The sequence below is a fragment of the Ambystoma mexicanum genome, chromosome 8, assembly GCF_040938575.1.
Source record: "Ambystoma mexicanum isolate Mex_15411 chromosome 8, UKY_AmexF1_1, whole genome shotgun sequence".
NCBI lineage: Eukaryota > Metazoa > Chordata > Amphibia > Caudata > Ambystomatidae > Ambystoma > Ambystoma mexicanum.
Genome location: NC_090929.1, coordinates 630,649,841 through 630,668,228, shown reverse-complemented (window position 1 = coordinate 630,668,228; position 18,388 = coordinate 630,649,841). Strand labels below are relative to the sequence as shown.

General features: G+C 46.1%; 1 protein-coding gene across 3 annotated transcripts in view; it reads left to right on the top strand.

Moving 5' to 3' along the window:
- The first annotated feature begins 2,031 nt into the window (after positions 1–2,031).
- ECE1 (endothelin converting enzyme 1) overlaps positions 2,032–18,388 on the top strand; it is a 696,412-nt gene continuing 680,055 nt past the window's right edge. The window contains exon 1 of one of the 3 annotated variants that reach the window (XM_069610356.1): positions 2,032–2,284. In XM_069610356.1, the coding sequence (XP_069466457.1) occupies positions 2,276–2,284 (9 nt within the window). In that variant the 5' untranslated portion in view covers positions 2,032–2,275. Of the gene's footprint in view, positions 2,285–2,483; positions 2,503–18,388 lie in introns of those variants that run through there. The other 2 variants (XM_069610353.1, XM_069610355.1) reach the window with 2 other exon arrangements.

Here is an 18,388-nt window from a genome sequence, read left to right as displayed (position 1 = left end):
GATATTGAGGTCAGCCCTGCACCTACGAGTTATCGACGCGTCCTGATCCCTGTGCACACCAGGAGGTAATGGGGTACCCAAGGAATGAAGAAACTTGCATTATGGAGTTGCACCCATTCAGTCATCAAAACCGAATGAAGGACAATAAAGTGACTACCTTCTCGCTCACAAAAACTATGGACAAAAGGGGACCGAATCGTAATACTGACATTATGTATGATCCAGGTGATGGGACTTTCTGTGATTTTTTTGGTATCTTGTGCTTGATTCTGTACATGTTTTAAAGACAGGACCTATCATTCAGCAAAAACAAAAAAGCTGTTTCAATATGGTTTTATTCTCTTAGCTAAATGCTATGGGAAGACTGACCGCGCTAAGCAAAAGTTCATTACACACTGAATCATAATGTTCAGCCCTTCCATTCTTGTTAAAAGCATGAAAGGTGTCCTTAAAAGGTTGTGCAAATAGGGTGACCATTGTTGGAACGAAGGGCAGGTGGTTTCTGTGTTTAAGGACCTCAAACATAAGTCACTGATTGTGAACTGGGGATAAAGTATGTGATTGAGCCATAAAGCAAAGTAAAGACTCTTGACATAGCAAGAACATCTGTTGAATATGCAATTTGTCCAGGACTCTTGGGATTAGGCGTATTATTGTATATGTAGTTTGAACATATTTACGTTATCTTTTGCATTGAATAACAAATGGCCTATGTTAATGCAGGCTCAGTTATTTATAAAAAGCAGCCCGGTGAACCATTCAGGCACTTCATTGGTAGTGGTTTGAACTGAGGTCCACTCGGGTGTTTTTTATTTTTAGATACATTTAAAATGTTACCTGCAATCTTGAAACCCTATCTCAGATGTTCTATTTTGTTTGAATTATAGTGTTTAGTTGTCTCATGGCCCTGTTCCCATGGTCTGACTTAATGGGCCCCAGTGACTTTTTAAGCCCCCCGTTCTCTACCTTTTGAAAGACATATTCATTAACTTTGACATTTTGCTGCTGTAGTCGTTGCCTGAGGACCTTGGTCTACGAACTCTGATTGCCCCCTTTATTTTGAAGCCTTCTTTCTCAGCCTTTTTCCTTTGCAGGTGTGGCGTGGACCAGCAGTGTTGTTATTAGTGGTGGACATTTTTGATACCTTAATTAAAGAGCCTGTTTTTTATAGACCTGGTTGGAGTTGCAATTCCCCACCCAATCCAAAATCTCCTTCAACCCCCCCACCCAATCCCCTTATCTTATTTATAATCCAAAACCAACCTAATACATATATGAAATAACTAAAATAATATAAAGGTCAATTGTGCAGAAGGTCACTTAGGACCACTATAACTAGGGCAATTGTGGAAAAGGTCAATTGTAAAAGGTCAATAGTGTTGGGCTGAGTAGGCACTAATTATAGCCTGATTTAATGCAAAGTAGTAGTTATTTCGTCACACTTGCTCGCATAGAAGAGTTTGGGGGCATGGGAGGGACACCAAGTGTAGGAGATGAAGTGTGAGGTAAGTTGTGGCAACTCTGGGAAGGATAGTATGGCGAGATCAGGAGAGTCTCCTTTGATATGAGTAGGTAGGTTCTGAAGGGAGGCCAGGGAGTGATGTGAACTGATAGGAGAAAGAAAAATGAAGGTTGGTAGGTGCGAGAAATGTTTATACGGTTGAATCCTCGTAAGTAAAAAATATAATACTTCTTATGCCCCTTTTCTTTGCATTTCTTCCTTTTACTAGCTTCCTATAATTTTCATTATTTCTTATGTTTCTTTGGTTTATATGTTGCTGCTTTCCTACATACTTGTGGCCTACGTTTATCACTTCGAATCCATCCTTTCATATTGCACCTTCTCCTTCGCTCGTGCTGTGCTCCCCTCGCCTCCCATCCTCCGTCGTTGGCTTCTGCTAGTTGCTCCCCCGCGGCCCCCTTCGCCTCTGACTCTCCCACGCTTCCTTCCTCCCCGGCCCCCGCCCTTCGCCTGCCTGCCTGGGCACTTTAGGATACTGTCACCCTGGCACAGCTGCCATCAGACACCGAGGTGGAAAAAGCGTCGCGAGTCCCCCTCCCTCAGAGACCTTTGCTGGAACTGAGGGGTTAAAATTGGGCGGGCGTTGAGGAAACGAGGGGCGGCACATTGATTGGCTGCGGAGATCCAGGTACACCCCGTTCCCGGCCTCTCATAGAAGGCCGCCGCTGCTCGTCAGAGTTCAGGGGGAGGAAAGGACTGCTGAGGCTCGGGATCTGAAACGGTGAAATCCTGCGAGGTGAAGGGTCGCGCTACATGGGCATGGTGAGTCAGAGGGCAAGGGCTGCACCATTACTCGGGTGCAGGGGGGGAAGCCCACATAGGGCCGGCGGGCGGGAGGGACTCTGTGTCTGCGGGGGAGCTGTGCCAATGAGTGACCCTCTGGTGCTCAGGGAAGGAGCGAGGGCGCGGGTTCACGCTGCTCCTGTGCTCAGCTCAGGAAGCGCCGCTGCTGGGCAGCCGCAGCGGCGAATCTTCCCGAGGTGCGGGGGTGCAACAGCGCGCGGAGCGCTGCGATGCATGCCGGAGTGTGTGCATACCGTGAATGGGGCGGGAATCCTGTAGATAGGAGACTGGCGGTGGACCTAGGCTATCCGCTCTTGAGCTGGAGCAGGGGGTCTGCAACCTGTGGCTCGCCAGATGTTGTGTGGACTACGACTCCCATGGTCTCTTACTTTTGGCTAACTATGCTGACGGGATTTGTAGTTCAAAACACATGGAGAGCCAAAGGTTGCAGACCCCAGAACTAGACTCTTGTGCCCATGGGTGCTTTGGGTGGAATGACTTGGGGAAGGGTGGGGGATTGGAGTGAGTTTTGGGGCCTCGGTGCTTGCTATGGGCAAAGGTTGGCAGCATGGCTTTCCATTTGTATGTGTCTGGTCCTTGCTTAACTTTTGGGGGTTCACTACTTATCCCCCTATGGAGGGAGTAGGTAGCATGATTCCCGAGGTCTAGGAGTTGCTGGCCGGGGCACTAGCCAGACAGTGACCCCTGTTACTTGTTTTAATGCAAGTGTTAGTGACCGTTTATAGGGTTATTATCCTGGCGGCCGTTGATTGGGTGTCATGAGCAAGGGTTGGTGAAATCACCACTGGCAAAGGGAAATTGAAATGGCTCTTTTCACACTTTCAAATTTTGCTTTCTAGCTTTAAATGTAGATGTTTGCTTGAAATTCCTGCCACTTGGGGAGTTACAAATGTTTTGAGGCCCCCTGATTGGCTGACAATTTTGACAAAAAACTTCATCAAACGTAGGAAAATGCCCGAAGATATACATATTTTTTCATGAGCAAATCTGTGTGATTCCATCTATCACCATGCATCGAAGACCCATCCACCGAACCCCTATCTCGTGTTCCCATCCGATGAATCCCATTACCTTGAAACCCCTTTCCCCAGTTATCCTCACTCATGGGTTGGGAGGTTACTGCTGATGCCCTCTTCTCCCAAATGTGGTTGTCCTCCGTGAATCCCGCTTCACTCCCTGGCTTCACCCAGCGAACACTGGAAAATGTTAATATTAAAGGATATTTGTACCGTGCACTATCACCACCGGAGTGGTCCCTTGGTGCTCTGGCAGATCTGAAAAGGAAAAGGGATGGAGGGGGCTGAGTTAGTGGGGATGAGGGGGGGAAAAGTGCCAGAGAGCAGAGATGTGCTGTTGGCTGCTTTAGTTCGGTTAATACCGTTCACTGAGCTTGGGGTTGCTTTCCGGTCAGTAGCTGTCATGTGCTGTTGTGCAAAGCTATGTGTGGTTTGTTTCGTTTTTGCGGTGTAGAGAGGTTTGTGCGGTTTGTTTTGCTTTAGGCTTGTGGTTGTGTTTGGTTAGAATTTGAGAGATTTATGCAGAGGGGTGAAATTATTAGTGGGTTGGTTATTGGCCTCGCTATCTAGAAGTGATATGTGCTAAATGTCCACATTCTTTCTAGATGAGGTGCGTGAATATCTCTGTATTTCTAGCTAGATCCGGCACTGGCCAACATAGAAAGTGGACTGCTTTTGTTCATTTAGTGGTCGCTGTGCTGGCCAGGGTTTCACATACTCTTATTTGGCCAAGATGGATTCCACGAGTGTGCAGAATCTCAAAACTGCCGAAGCAGGTGGATTTCGCTCGGAATTCAACAATCATTGGTCAATTCGCCAACCAATAGAGTTCTCAGGCTTCCTTGTTAGTAGCGTGCAGAAGGGCCGCATGTGTCTTATCACTTGTATATATGCTTTTGACAGGACAGGAGTCATTTGGGTGTGTCAATGCCTGTTGATAACTTGTGACTTTTGTCTACTGTTGTACGAGTCCTTTTAATGCCAGATCAGTGACTCCGTCATGCCACAGAGTGCTTCCCAGACGAACCCTGTCCGTCACTCGGCTGGGCGAAGAGATGTCTGTAGGGTGCGTGAGTCCTCCAGACTCAAGAGCATGCTCGGTCTGACGACCTATAGGCCAATGCCGAGGCTGACCCTATAGGTCTGAGCGAAGTGGGTGAGTTTGCCAAGTTACTGTGCAGCCAGTACTCTTGAACAATGCAAATTTGCACTGCTACATATGCAGCACTTGGACGCTCCAAATACCCCGCCTTCCCCCGACCCCGCACAGCTACACAGTAAGTTTTTTCGTAGCATAAACCTGTAGCAAGAAGCACATGACATATCGCCTCCTCAACCAACACCTAGACCATCACTTTGCTCCTGACATACCCCCTGCTGTATATTTGTTATGTGGTTGCCACTGAATGCATCTGTAATGTTGTTGTACACCTCTGTACAAGGGTATACCTATGCAAAGCTCTCTGTTGCTTCTCAGAGCTAGGTATGTGCTCAATAAATAGCATAATAATAGTATCTGGACGATTGTCCATTTTTTCTTACGTTTGCTATGGCTGCTTTGCCATGTCAAATCTACGTATTCACCAACTGGTTTGGAACTAAGATGCACCCATTTATTGATTGCTGATATATATTTACCTGCGTAGTTTCAGAACTAAAATAGGTTTGTGAATAATTTCCGACAGGCATGCCCCCGCTTTTTGTGTTTTGAAAGATGCAGTATGTATGGTTATTATCTAGTGTCAAGATGATCTTTCTCAAAGCAATGTGTGAACTTGACCTTGCCTATATAATGTTGGTGGAGGCATAGGCACTGAGAACATGGGGGGCTGAAGGGATACTTTCCCTGTTCTTCCTAAACAACAGGGACAGAAGTATCACTTTGCCCCGTGGAGATTCTGCAACCAAGAAAAACAAGTATTGGCTATGCCAACAGTTTAGGGTTTTGTGTAGGCATGGGAAAGGCACTTGCCAGGTACTGCCATAGTGGTATTAACTGGCCATTGGGGGTAGTGGGTGCAAACTGGTGTGAGTGTTTGGGCATCTAATAGCCATGCCTGGCAAATGCCTAATACCTAGCCAACAAGCCAAAGCTGTTGGCTTTGCCAATACTTGTTTTTAACAGGACTGCAGTGAAGGACACGCATAGTGCTGATAAATCGAGTGGCTGAAAGCAGACCTGGTCAAGACGTTTTTATTACACCAGTAGTGTGTTTACAGACCCAATTAAGTAATTTAACTCTTGGAACACTGCTTTGAGAAAACACTGGCAGACACTTTGAGTGCAAAGTTTGCTGGTAAGGCTTGATTAAGGCAAGTTCAAAGAGTTCCCATGAGGAGGTGGTTTGGGCGGGAGGGGCAGGAACTGGATGGGAATGGCCATAGGGCTTAGCATGGGTGTGCAAATAGCCAAACACCTATAAGCTTTGTGTCCCTCCTCATATGCTATTTCTCCCTATCTGTACCCTGGTGCAATAGTTTCGACTTCTAGATGGCACTAAAATAGCTCAAACTAAAAATCCACATTCAGTGGCATGCTCTAGAAATCACTGGGCGAAGAAGGGCTTCTGGCTCCTCTCCTGCAAGACTCGGTGAAGCGTTAGAACGCAACTAGCAAGTGTTGCTCACTTCAAAGCTGAAATGCAGCCTTATTGTAACCTCAGGCTTGATTGGGGAGCAGGCGGGGGACTGGCCAAAGCGGTTTGCGGGCATGGAGGAACTAGGGCATGGAGGAACTAGGCAATCTTATCGGAGTTCTGCGAAGACATCGCAGCAATTTAGGGTACTGTTGCCGAGATGGTATGTATTTAGACCTGCCTGTAACGTTATGGCTTCGTCCAATTCCTGCTGTAAAAGATGTTGTTTGGTCCTGGGAATGGACCTGACTGCCTCACTTGGCTCGGTGCTGTAGTTTCTGCTTCCGTAGTGAAAATCATAATTTGGCACCCATGGGAGGGGGCGGGGGGGGGGATCGAGGTATGGTCTCATTGAGGTTAGGGCGCAGTTTTACAGTTACTTTTTCTACAGGTTGCCCCTGTGCAGTGATTTACCCCCTGACTCCGGTGCCAGTGCAGATTTAGGCTGTGGAATTGGTCCAGGGGACAGCTGAGGAGTAATGGTATCAAGCGTTGTCAAAGTGTCTGCGATAATGCGTTATTCCACCCTGTCTGCTTGCTCTTTTATTATTCCAGTCACTTCTTCTTTAGTGAGCTGTCCCGCCTGCATAACTTTTAATTGTCTGTTTGAAACAGCCACGCTATGTTGCAGAAAAGTGAGCTCTAGGGGTTCTGTTGTTGGAGCATGGGTTCGCGGGGTAATGAGCAGCCCAAGGGAAGTATGCTGAGGCACGCTTTTTGGCTACAGAAGGTGAATAATTGAAGCCAAATGGCCACAAAGAGAAAAGCTTAGCACCTTGATGTCAAAAGGGTTAGTTCTCTCGTTTCCTGCTGGACGTTATTTTAGTTCATGTGATATACGTTTGTGCCTCCCTTGGGAGTAGGTTATCGGAGCATAGTAAAGCATAGCCATGAATATGGAGAAAATCTAGCCTGAGCTACCTATGCAGGCTGAGTTCATTATACTGTGTGAAAGGTGGAGGTGTCTGTGCGACATGCTGAGTATGTAGGGAGAGGAGGCCCAGATGTGTCTCCTATTTGCAGTGACCATCTGGCGCCATTATGTTATGCTATGTCCCTGTGCCTTGACTGTTGCCATACTACTATGACCTGCGTCGTTCCTTGCGCAGCACTTGACGCCACAATATAATCTCACAGGACTGATGGGCAGGGAGGGAATCTTTCAGGTAGCAAGCCAACAATGTGAACACAACTACAACGAAAGATCCACAATAAGGGGTGGGCAGGTCCCCCAGCCAATCGGCAAAACAGGATGGAATGGGCTTGAAACATGGACACGCAGGTAAGAGAAATGGTGGTCTGCACAGTTTGTACACCTGGAAACTGCTTTTAATAAAGCTAATTCTGGAGTGGTTATATGTTGGGTGAATTGGAAAGGTTTGCAACTCCATGAGCAATTTTCATTTGTGTTTTGCTCCTTTTTGTTAGTACGGTTTTATATTCCTCACTGCAGGAGTCGTAGGGCAACTGGGCTTGTCCTTTTATGCAACATGCATAAGCACACTGAGCACTATCTTTGTCTTATCAGCTGTGACACTTTTAAGCCTTGCAGGGCGCCATTGTCCACCAGGGCCTGTTGGAACCATGCCCAATAAAACAGGAGAGCAAAGCCCTTCTACTTACACCCTGAATGGCCACAAACAACTCCGCTTTACAGACAGGAATGCCGGAAGGAAATATGGACTCTTTCAAATGAGGGATGGTTTTGAACTGGCCCGGGCTTCCTGGAAGTTCTTGAGGCCTGCTAGGAACTTTATGGGGTTGGTTGGGTTGCAGTGTTGTGTGAGGCAGGACTACGCTTGGGAGGGTCTCTTCAGGGAGTTCATCTGCGTACCCCACTGTTGTACAGCCTTCGTAACCTGGGCTGCAATTGCCGTGTCCTGTTAATAGAGGGCAGAATGCAAATCCTTGGTCAAAAACAGGTGTGTGTGGCGTCTGTATCCCAGATTATATTTTCAGGTCTTCTTTGGGCGTCATGGCATGGCGCCCTTTTATAAACTGGCAAGCTGTCACCTTATGGCTGCTTGAAAGCACTTGAACATTAGATTTTACTGCAAAAGACATTGTGAAACATCACAGGACATGCCTTAACCAGCCCGTGTAACACAAACTGACATCCTGTCCCAAAAAATAAAAAGAAGGGTGAGTAAATACATAGACATACAAGCAAAAACTCCCCATTAAAAAAAAAAAAAAAAACCTGGCATTCAAATTCGGTAGCAAGATTGCACTTGGGAAGGGAATCATATAAAAATAAATGGGGTGAGGGGCAGGGTTAGACGCAGTGCGTAAAAGCCCGACCCAGGATAGTGGTGTTTGGGCAGGGGCACGTAAAGCCAAAAGGAAGGTAGACAATTAGAAGCATAGATTCAAGTTTAACAAGCCTTTAGATTTGGAAATAAAACCCATCAGCCTTAGCAGGAAAACATTGCATGGGATGTTCCAGCAGCTTAAAAACATTACCTGGCGTAACATCACAACGTGTAGGATAGCAAACCTAAGAGCACAGCTTTTAAAAGCAGAGCATAGCTAAGATACCCTAACATAGCTTAGCATACAAAATCCTAATTCAAAACAGCAAAGTAGCACTGGGAAGCTAGCATATACCCAAAAGGATACTAGATGGGATGAAGAGCTCCTGCCACGCCCTAATTCAGACTCGTTAGTTTCAGATGAGGGTGAATTATAGACACTCACTCACTCGCTCTCGCCAGTCCCCTCGCACTTGCCTCAAGGCCCGCACTTGTTCAATTACCTATGATAATGGCATCTCAGCACTTACCCAGTTTCTGACTGACTGTTATTCCCCCTGCACTTGTCCTCTCCTGTACTGCCTGTGCACTTGCACGATCTGAATTTACCATGCCTGAAGATTGTCTATCATTCCCTGTCTCCCCTCCTTGCATGGTTGCGCCTTAATTCATTTGGAAAAACTGCAGAATCGTTGTCAGATCTATTTGCTGTTATCTACACTGTTAACAGTATTATATGCACTTACTATGTCTTTGCAGACTTGTATCATTCAGAAATTCAAGAGCTCTGAATGACTGTTGTTTTTTCCCCTTGTTCCCTCCCTCCTTGAGCGCTTTGAAACACTCGCCTTGTGTAAAAGGCACTTTACCATACCTATTTTCTTTTTAAAGAGGAAAAATACATGCTTCAGAACTGCGTAACACTAAAGTGGCTTAGAGCACCACCGGGACTGTGCCCCCGTCCTAGGGGCCCTGAGAGGCAGAAAGAATGATAGCCTCAGAACACCTTTTCCGTGGGCCTGCTGTATGTTTGCCCCTGAGGACACTTTCTAGCATTAGAATGGATGGAATGCAATGCACTGTGATGTGGGGAAGGATGTTGGACCTCTCTAAGTTCTGTGAGGTTAATATGCTTTTATATTGTGCCAGATAACCACTCTAATAGGATTAGAGCGCCCAGGCTTGTCTGTGGAGTGATATATTGTGCCCCCACCAGGAGTCTCCAGGACTTGCTTTGCTGGCAGAAAGAAAATGAGCGATGGTAAGATAGGAGGATGGAAAAGCGGGATTGAGGGATGCTGGGGTGTGTGTTTTTTGGTAATCTTACGGGTGCAACAGGGGCAGCTCATCCATAATGTGTGAGGGGGCGCCAACCTCTACCCATTGTGGAGGAGCACAGGTTAAACTGTCAAAGGACAGTTTGTTACCCAGCACGCATGCCAGTGGGCCCGGCAAGGCTGGGGGTGTTTTGCTTCACGGGACTTGAATGGCCCATTGGATAGGCAGGCTGGGGAACTGCGCGTCTGAATGTGCCAGGGGGCGCTCCTGCGCCTCCCTGCACATCAGACTCCACAGCGCTGGCAAAGTGGGTCTTTGGCTCCTGTGCGCATTTGCAGGAGGCGCTCTGGTGCCTTCTAGTTCCTGTTCTTATGCGCGGGAGCCAGAAGGCTCTACTGGAGGCGGCGTTGAGGGCACAACATGAGCAGCATCTGGACCGGAAGGTAGTTCTAAATGAATATATTGTGATAAATGATTGCGTGTGTGAATGAGGGAGTGAAAATGCGTGTTCTTGTGGTGGATGCCGGCCAGGATGCTGATTTGTGGTTAAGGGGGGGATGATATATCTGGTATTGAAGATAAAGCAAGCATGGGCCCTCTTGGTTGGGTCTGGCTCCTCCGCTTATGTCTATATGTTGCTAATATTCCCCCTTAAAATAAAAAAATCACCAATCCCCATTATGATCAATGTGTGTGTGTGTGCCCTTTTGATGATCTATACTAAGTATTAGTCATGAATTTGGTCAGGTCTAGGATGTGTGCGTGTCAATTACTGCACATTCCCCAATGTTACCGAAGAATGAGCAGATAAAAGTTGCACACTCGGTCCAAAGAAAATCGTGAAATTGCAGAGGAATGTGCGCTTTGTACTATTTGGATATGGAATAAAGCATGGGTGTGCTCAAGTAAGCGAGGGGTGTCAAGTTGTACATGCACTACACTATTATATGGGTTTGTTATCTTACTTTATATATTTTTTTTACTGTGCCAGGCCGTCACCAAAGTAGGTGCCGAGGCTTGTGCCCCCGCAATGGTTATTTGTGAAAGGAATGAAATTGACTAAGACTTCAGTTGAACATATGAGTGTAAAGTTGTCTATTTCACCAGGACAAAATAAACTTCAGTTTAAGCAGTGTGTTGACATATTTCGTACACAATCGCATCATTAGGAAGTTGGAGGTGGGGGCATACGATTCCTATTCGTTATATTTAAGAAGCACTTCAAGGCGGATAAACTAAACAAAAAATATAAGCACTTCAAGACGGAAAAACGAATTCAACTACAAATGTAAGCTAACTCATCAAATAAAATGTTGAACATATAAATGAATGCAATAAAAATAGCAGGAATTAATGTGAACTGCTCTAGTCCACATATTTGTTTTACATTTGTATTTATTGTGTTTCAACGCACCCATAGGGCAACAGGGAGGGGACATGGGAAGAAAGCAAATATAACAATGAAGGATCGAGGTCGACCTACTAGGCCTGAGCGATTTGATAGTGTTGGAAAATGTATTTAACTAGAGTGAGGGAGCCCCTCTACTGAGAACGAACATGGGTCATATACCCTGTTCTGTGGAATGTCTCCCACTCTGGAGGGTCTACAACCACGACTACACCCTGCACAGAGGAGAAATATCAATTTGCACTTCAGTCTGGCCCCACCCACGAGTGTCCAGACCAGCACCGAAATGCCAGGCAATTCTCCTCTGAACAAGAGTACCATCCGCAACCCCAGACACGTGCAAAATGTATCTTACTAATTCAGGAGAGACCTGCAGCTCGATTTTAAGCTATTTTCCAAGCACAGCAGAAAATGCAATGATTGGCATTTGCCCCAAATGCAGACCCAAGTTTGGGAAATGGTAGGTACACGGAGAAATCTGCACCGTGATCAAGAAGCACTTGTCTCGTTCAGCCAGCCCGTAACAGCATTCAGGGATAGCCTTGCTTTTTAGGAGTGAAATTTCGAGAAAAGTAAACACTTGGGGAAACGCACGTTGCCTCAAGCAACACTTTTTAGTGTAGATGAAGAAGCAAATGTTTGAGTAGGTATAAAATATGGACCACGTATAAATAAATACCCTTTTAGCAGGCAGTGTACAGTAGCTCCATTTGAGTACAGATGAGAATTCGGACAGATTTAATTTAGAGTGTGGCACGCTAACCTTTTAGCTTGAGGAGAAATTGCTTGTGAAGAAAGGTTTGCTAGTTATGATATGATAGTTTATTTATATAGCGCCTATACACAACGTGTTTCAAAGTGCTTCAAGACAAGGGAAAATACAGTGACATTCTTACAGTCCATGAACAGTAAGGATGTGAAATTAACTATCGTACTCGGCCTGACGACATTTCAGATAGTGCAAGAGCTAAGACATAGATAAGGTAAGGAAGGGAGGGGGAGAGTGGGAAGGAAATGGAAACAGACAGGCGACTATCGTACTAGGCCTGACAACATTTCTGATAGGTCTGGCAGGGCAGGAGTGGGGGGGGGGGGGACAAGTATGGAGAGTTGAGGAGACAGATGAGGTTGCTATCATGCTAGGTCCAGGGACAATTCTGATAGAGTAAGTGCATAGAAGAAAGTAAGGGGATGAGGGGAGGAGATGGGCAGAGTAGAGAACAGAGAGTAAACAGTCAAAAAGAGTGGAGAAGCAAGAGGGGAGAGCGAATACAATTGCAGAAGTCAGTAGTAACAAATAATGTTGCAAGCCAGGATACAAGATGAAGATAGGAACAGCATGATTCAGGGCCACCATGAGTACAAGATGCAAAGGAAGTTCAGTTTAAGAGTTGAGAAAGGGTGACGCACCATGAATCAATGAGGTCCATAAAAGTCAAAGCCAGCATTGGCCACAAGACGGTGATGGTGAAACCAGAATGTATCGGGACACACTCTTGCAGATGTAGGCTGGAGGGCGGGGGGAGAAGGGGGCGCAGGGTAGAAGAATCAAGCAAAACGGGCAACACCTGTGTGCGAGAAGGGAGGGGGGCACAAGGGAACATCACAAGGGGACCAGAGAGGGAGGGGATGGCCTGTCGGGACAGAGGGAGTAAACACTTGTTGGTGCATGCTTACCTGCTGTCTGAGCAGGGGGTCGGGCCCTGGGTCTTTTTGGTCCTCATAGGACCAAAAAGGAATTGCCCTTTTCTTCGACAGCCCTTTGCTTCAGACGCCCGGGCGAGAGACGCCCTTAATCTAAGAGTTAAGAGCAGGAAGGAAGAGGCAGGGATAAGAAGGTGGGTGGTGCTTAGGCCAGGTGACCTAGTTCCACTTGCACCTGCTCTCCATCTGCAAAGGAAAAGAGGCTGGAGGGCTCCTTAAGTAGTGAAAAAGAGTGGCCACCAGGAAGGTGCCAGGTGGGTGGGGCTTGGTAAGTGGGGGCGGGGAGAACAACCTGGAAGGCGCCAGGTGGGTGGGGCTTAGGTCACGTGACTTAGATCCACTTGCACCTGCTCCCCATCTGCAAAGGAAAAGAGGCTGGAGGGTTCATTAAGTAGAGAAAAAGAGTGGCAACCAGGAAGGCACAAGGTGGGCGGGGCTTGCTAAGGTAAGGAACAAGAGCAGCAACCTGGAAGGCGCCAGGTGACCTAGATCCACTTGCACCTGCTCCCCATCTGCCATGGTTAAGTTGTACCCTCTTAGAAGTGGGCAATTGAAGTATTCACTTAAGAATATGATAATTGAAGAAATACAGAAGCTGTTTACCATCTGATTAGGCTGTGTTCTGGATAGTTAGTAGGAATGTATGGGCACATTGGCTCCTCTCACATCGAACATACATGCACAACAAGCAGCACAAACCTTGGAGGATTTTAATCCCTCCTCACCCCCACCCTATATGATTGTTTCCTGAAATGACTGTCACTAAAGAGTTTTTTTGGATTCTTGGATGGATGGAAATATACAGAAACGCTGCGAGCTGCATTTTGGAAAATCTCCATCTAGTATTTTTAACCCATTTCTATCCCTGTCTTGGCGATAGAACTGGATCGTGTACTGTTACAGCTCTTACTGTTGCTGCATGCTCCTACAGAGCTGGGACATGAATTAGCCATTCTTTTCATCAAGCCGCAAAGGGGATGAGATGTAGATGCCCACTTCTTGACTGCTCTTTGATGCTTTCTAGGATTTAAAGGCATACAACTTCAGGAAGGGGGTGTTCTTTTGATTTTTTTTTTTACCTACTCGTTTTGGACAAAGTTTAAAAATTGGAGCAATTTTTATGACCAATTTGACCACCAAGGGGTATCGGAGGTCACCATTGTAGATAATGAAGCGGTGCGCGGGAAGTAGCTCTTGACTGCCAGGCTTTTCCTCGGAGCAGGAGCTATTAAAGTGCAGTCTTGTGAATGGAGTGCCTGAAAAATAGTGGAATTCATCCCCACCCACTCCCCAATCAGGCATGCACCCACAAATGCACATCTCCCCCTCTTTCAATTGCCATGTTTCTCTGCCTTGTATGCGATTGCTTGCTGTTCCTGTTGAATCCTCAGCCTCCGGCCATGTTGCTTTACATGTCTTCACTTTTGGCATTCTCTTTAATTTGCTTTCCATTTTGTTTTTTGTCCACTTATCAATCTTGCTACTACCTCTCATTTGGGCTTGACCTATCTTTGCTGCAGAGCCGTAGCCAGGATTGTCTAGCAATTGTGGTCCAAAGCGAATGTTCCTGGGCCCACTGCAGTGACATTAACATCTGTAAATGCCCACAAAGTGCTGCTGAGTGGGCATTTATAGATTTTGGGTTGGCCTTGCCCAGTCAGACCCTACCCTGTCTACGCCTCTGCTTTGCTGCTACCTCATACCCCTGCCACCTCATCTGTCGCTGTCTCTTTACTGCTATATTTGTATCTCAGCTGATGCCTCTTTTTATGTGATCTGAACTTGCACACTCTTTCTTACTGCTGCTGCAGAATGAGGCAATAATGCACAGCAGGCAACAAATCAAGCTTCCAAACGAAAATCAACTATAACCATGCACCCACAAGTAACGTATTCACTCTTTAGAAGCCTTTTAGAGGTTTACTAATGCACCTTTTAGCATGTTTTATGCAAGTTCCCAGACACATAAACAAGGATCGAAATTGAGATTGGCAAAGCAGAAGCATAAAGCTGCTCCTGGGTAGCTGACTACCCTGCAAGCAGGAACTACCACTGGCGAATAAGGAGGTAGTACATTGCGATCCATGAATCCAATTTCCACATAGGATGCAAATTTAGCATTTTCTCCATCGGTTATATAATAATCCCACTGTGATTTAAACATAGTATAAAGTGCTCATTTATAGGTTGTCACATAGGTATGTTTATTCGGCATCTGTTGGCTTAGGGAGCCAAAAGTAGCTCCTGTAGCTGGTGGTGGTAAGCTAACCAGGCTCTCCTAGGCTAGAAGGAGGAGCTAAATAGCTCCCTGATAAAGTACATATCAGATGGGTATATTTGTGTTGCACCATTGGCTTGGGACGTGTAAAGACTGGAGGGGGTATCTGTACTCCTGCTCTCTATATGGCAGAGGAGAGGCACAGCACCCCATTCAAGATTCTCTATTGTTGGTAAAATGTTGCGAGCAATCAAAGCTTAGCTCTCAGGAGGTGATGTGGGCTGGTACTTGAGTACAGTGTAGTCCCCAAGCACCCACAAAGGAATGCCCACACAGTATGTTAGTGAAAACACAATCTTTATGGTTCACGTTATATACACAGTCACAATAACACACTTTGTACTCTTTAAATAATATAATGGCAAATAGATACAGGTCTATGTGGTACCACTCCTTCTATGGATTCCTTTAAAATGTGTCCACGGCTAACAGCCCCAAATAGCATACAAATCAGATTGTAAGATGAATCGACGATAGACCCATAAAGAAAGTAAGTTAAATCAAGCAATGGCAGAATAGTCCCCCATCTACCCAGAGACAGTTCTGTGTGAGGATTCCCCCCCCCCCCGGGGCAACCTGTGAATAAAGCGTATTGACAAGCTAAGTCCAATTAAGCTTAATATAGTCTCGATTCCTTCTAAAAGTTTCCACGACCCCAAGTACCTGGTTTTGTATCGTTCTTCAGGGAGTCATCGACGGTTCCTTCTTGAGTGCACTCCCTTTAAGGCAGGAGCCAGGGATCGTCGAGAGGCAGTGAAGGAAAAAGGGTGAACACTGTTGTGGCACCAGCAGCTTCGGTTCTTGTGGTGCTCGTTGATGATCGGTCTAAAACGTTCTGCAAGCTGAGGCATGCGGTGCACCGTGACGACGAGCGTTCGTTGCCGCTGAGAGGTAAGGAAGAACTTTGGCCCAGCAAGGGCATCAGGTCGTCGGTGTCTGTGGTTTTGGGGTGGCGGTCAACCCATTGGCGGATTCTCCTCGGTCGTCAGTGGCCTTGACTTTCTACTGCAGGACGAAAGCGGTCGACGGTGATGAGCAAGGGAGTCCTTCGTTCAAAGTGTTCTTAGGCAAAGGAGCACTGCGGCTCTGGTCTGTGACGGTGATGGACTTCAATGTCCTGTGATTTGCTTCGTTAATCTATCTTGGGTCGGCAGCCTTTCAAGGGTTTGACATCCAGGGAACTTTGGCAAAGATCAGCTGGTGCATGATGGGCACTTGTAGCTTGGGTAGAGGTCTCCTAGCCAGGTCCTCTCTTGGATCAGTTCCTTCACACAGCTTTCAGATTAGCAAATGACAGCAGCAGAAATTCTTCTTCCAGTGGGCTTCAAGGTTAAGCATCAAGTATCAACTTCAGCTTCTGAACGATTTACATCAGTGAGAGGCCCCCAGATCTACTGTTGATCTCCCATTCACTGTGTTGGGTCACGCTCTGGCAACCAATCATTCAGAAATGCAGTCGGGCAGCCAATCGGGCTCGCAGTGAATTCAGGGCATTCTTCTCCATCCAGACACTCGCAGCACAGAATGTGGATTTGGATTAGCACTCCGCCGTTCAGCACTCTACACTGCATTCATACCAGTTTCGGGCAGGGCTGTTTCAGTCATTGTGTCAAATACCAGATGCAAGACACCCATAACATGAAATGCGTATTTGTCACACACTCCATTCACTCGGGTCCCACCCCACCTACAACCTACGGTAATTGGGAAGGCTCCATCCAGTCTGGCCTGGACTCCCGCCCCCCCCCCCCTGCTACCATATATGGAACTTCCACCCAACAGCCAGTCAGGACTTCCCGGGACTACGGGAATACAAGGTAACAGTGCAATAGAAGGCAAGAGGCCACAGGGGCCATCTTGTTTGCTATCAGGAATCAACTGATTCCAGTGGCAGGGTTTGGGTATCCCAAAATGGAGCATACTCAGAGCACTTGTCAAATTCAGAATGGTGCTGCCACCAGCCCATATCCTGCTTTGTGGGCCACACGCAGGTGCCCAAAAACATACACTAGGAGTGCAGGGTTGTACTCTCACCCATGGGTGCCATAAGGGTATCCAAAGGGTCTGTTCACCAAACCAAAAGGAGGAAGAGCCGGACCACCACGAGTCCCACATTGACTCCTGCATGGAAAACAAGACGGAACACACATGATAAAGCAATAAAGGACAAAGATGGAGGCCGTGTTCCTCCAATGCATTTCCAGCATCACGGGAACCAAATAGTAGCTCCTGGTAGCAGTTGGCATCAAGGTAACCGGGCTCTTCTAAGCTTTACCCAGGAGCTAAGTTGCTCCCAGCAATTATCAATCATGGGTATGTACTAGATGCATTATTTTAGAAATACTATATGGCCCATGCAGTGAAAAAAAAAAAGGTATTGAAAATATTGCTTATTTGTACTGCTACCATGAAACTCCTGGTTACTGCCCTATTGTGACCTGGAGTAATCAAATGATGGGAACATTGCATGTTGGGAGATAAACTGGGTGTAAGGAGGAGTGGACTTTGAGCCGTCCTTTGTTTACACTATACATTGAACTCTTTGCTGTAATGGTTGAAGCACATCCAAAAAAAGACATGGGCCGCTTTGGGCTCATGAAGGGCCTAAATCGCTTAGTATGCAGATAATTTACTGATCCATGCAGGAAACGCCCAGCCATGTTTTTCTGCTTTTAAATGCTTCATGTTCAGTTTATTGAAAAACATTAATTTGGAACAATCTCTGGATAAGACCAAAGAATCAGCAAAAAAGTGTGAGGTTAAAAAACAAGCTACATTAATTTTAAACAAATCAATTATCTGGGTGGTTAGTCATACCCATACATACATTCATGTTTAAAATGAACTAAGAAAACAAACTTCACACATTCGATTAAGACCCAATTGGAGGCATTCTATATATTCACAAATAGATTTTTCCTAAGATGCTCTTCATATTCCAAATCCTTAAACAAGTGAACAGTACCATTTATGAATTCGTTTGAAGTACTAAGAAGCTTCATGTTATTGGTTAGAGCTGAAACTCCAGTGGAATGAAAAGTTAAAAGGAAGTTCATAAATGAGTACTAGAAACCATTTTTTTCTCCTTTCTTTAAAGGGGAAAAAAATAGAAGAACAAAGGGTTCGCTGATTAGGGGATGGAAATGACCAAAAAAGATGGGTTGGGGCAAATATCTGCCGATGAATGTAGCTGCATGTGATTCAAAGGCGGGATAAGAGACTGTTTTTTTAATTACTTTTTTTAAATTTATTTTTTATCGTAGCGATCCAGGTTTTTAAGAGGACTGAGTGCTCCTCTGCTTTCAAAGGCACTGAACATGTTCAATGGGGGGAGGGGTGTGTGCTTGGAGTGCAAATGTAGCAAAAGTGGACCTATTTGGGCAAGGTGGTTCTCTCTCGTGGAAGCCCCATGTTGATCACGGGCATCGTGAGACTTGCTCTTGAACCTATCGCCAAGCGGATGAACCTGACCTTGAGTAAGGTGCAGCAA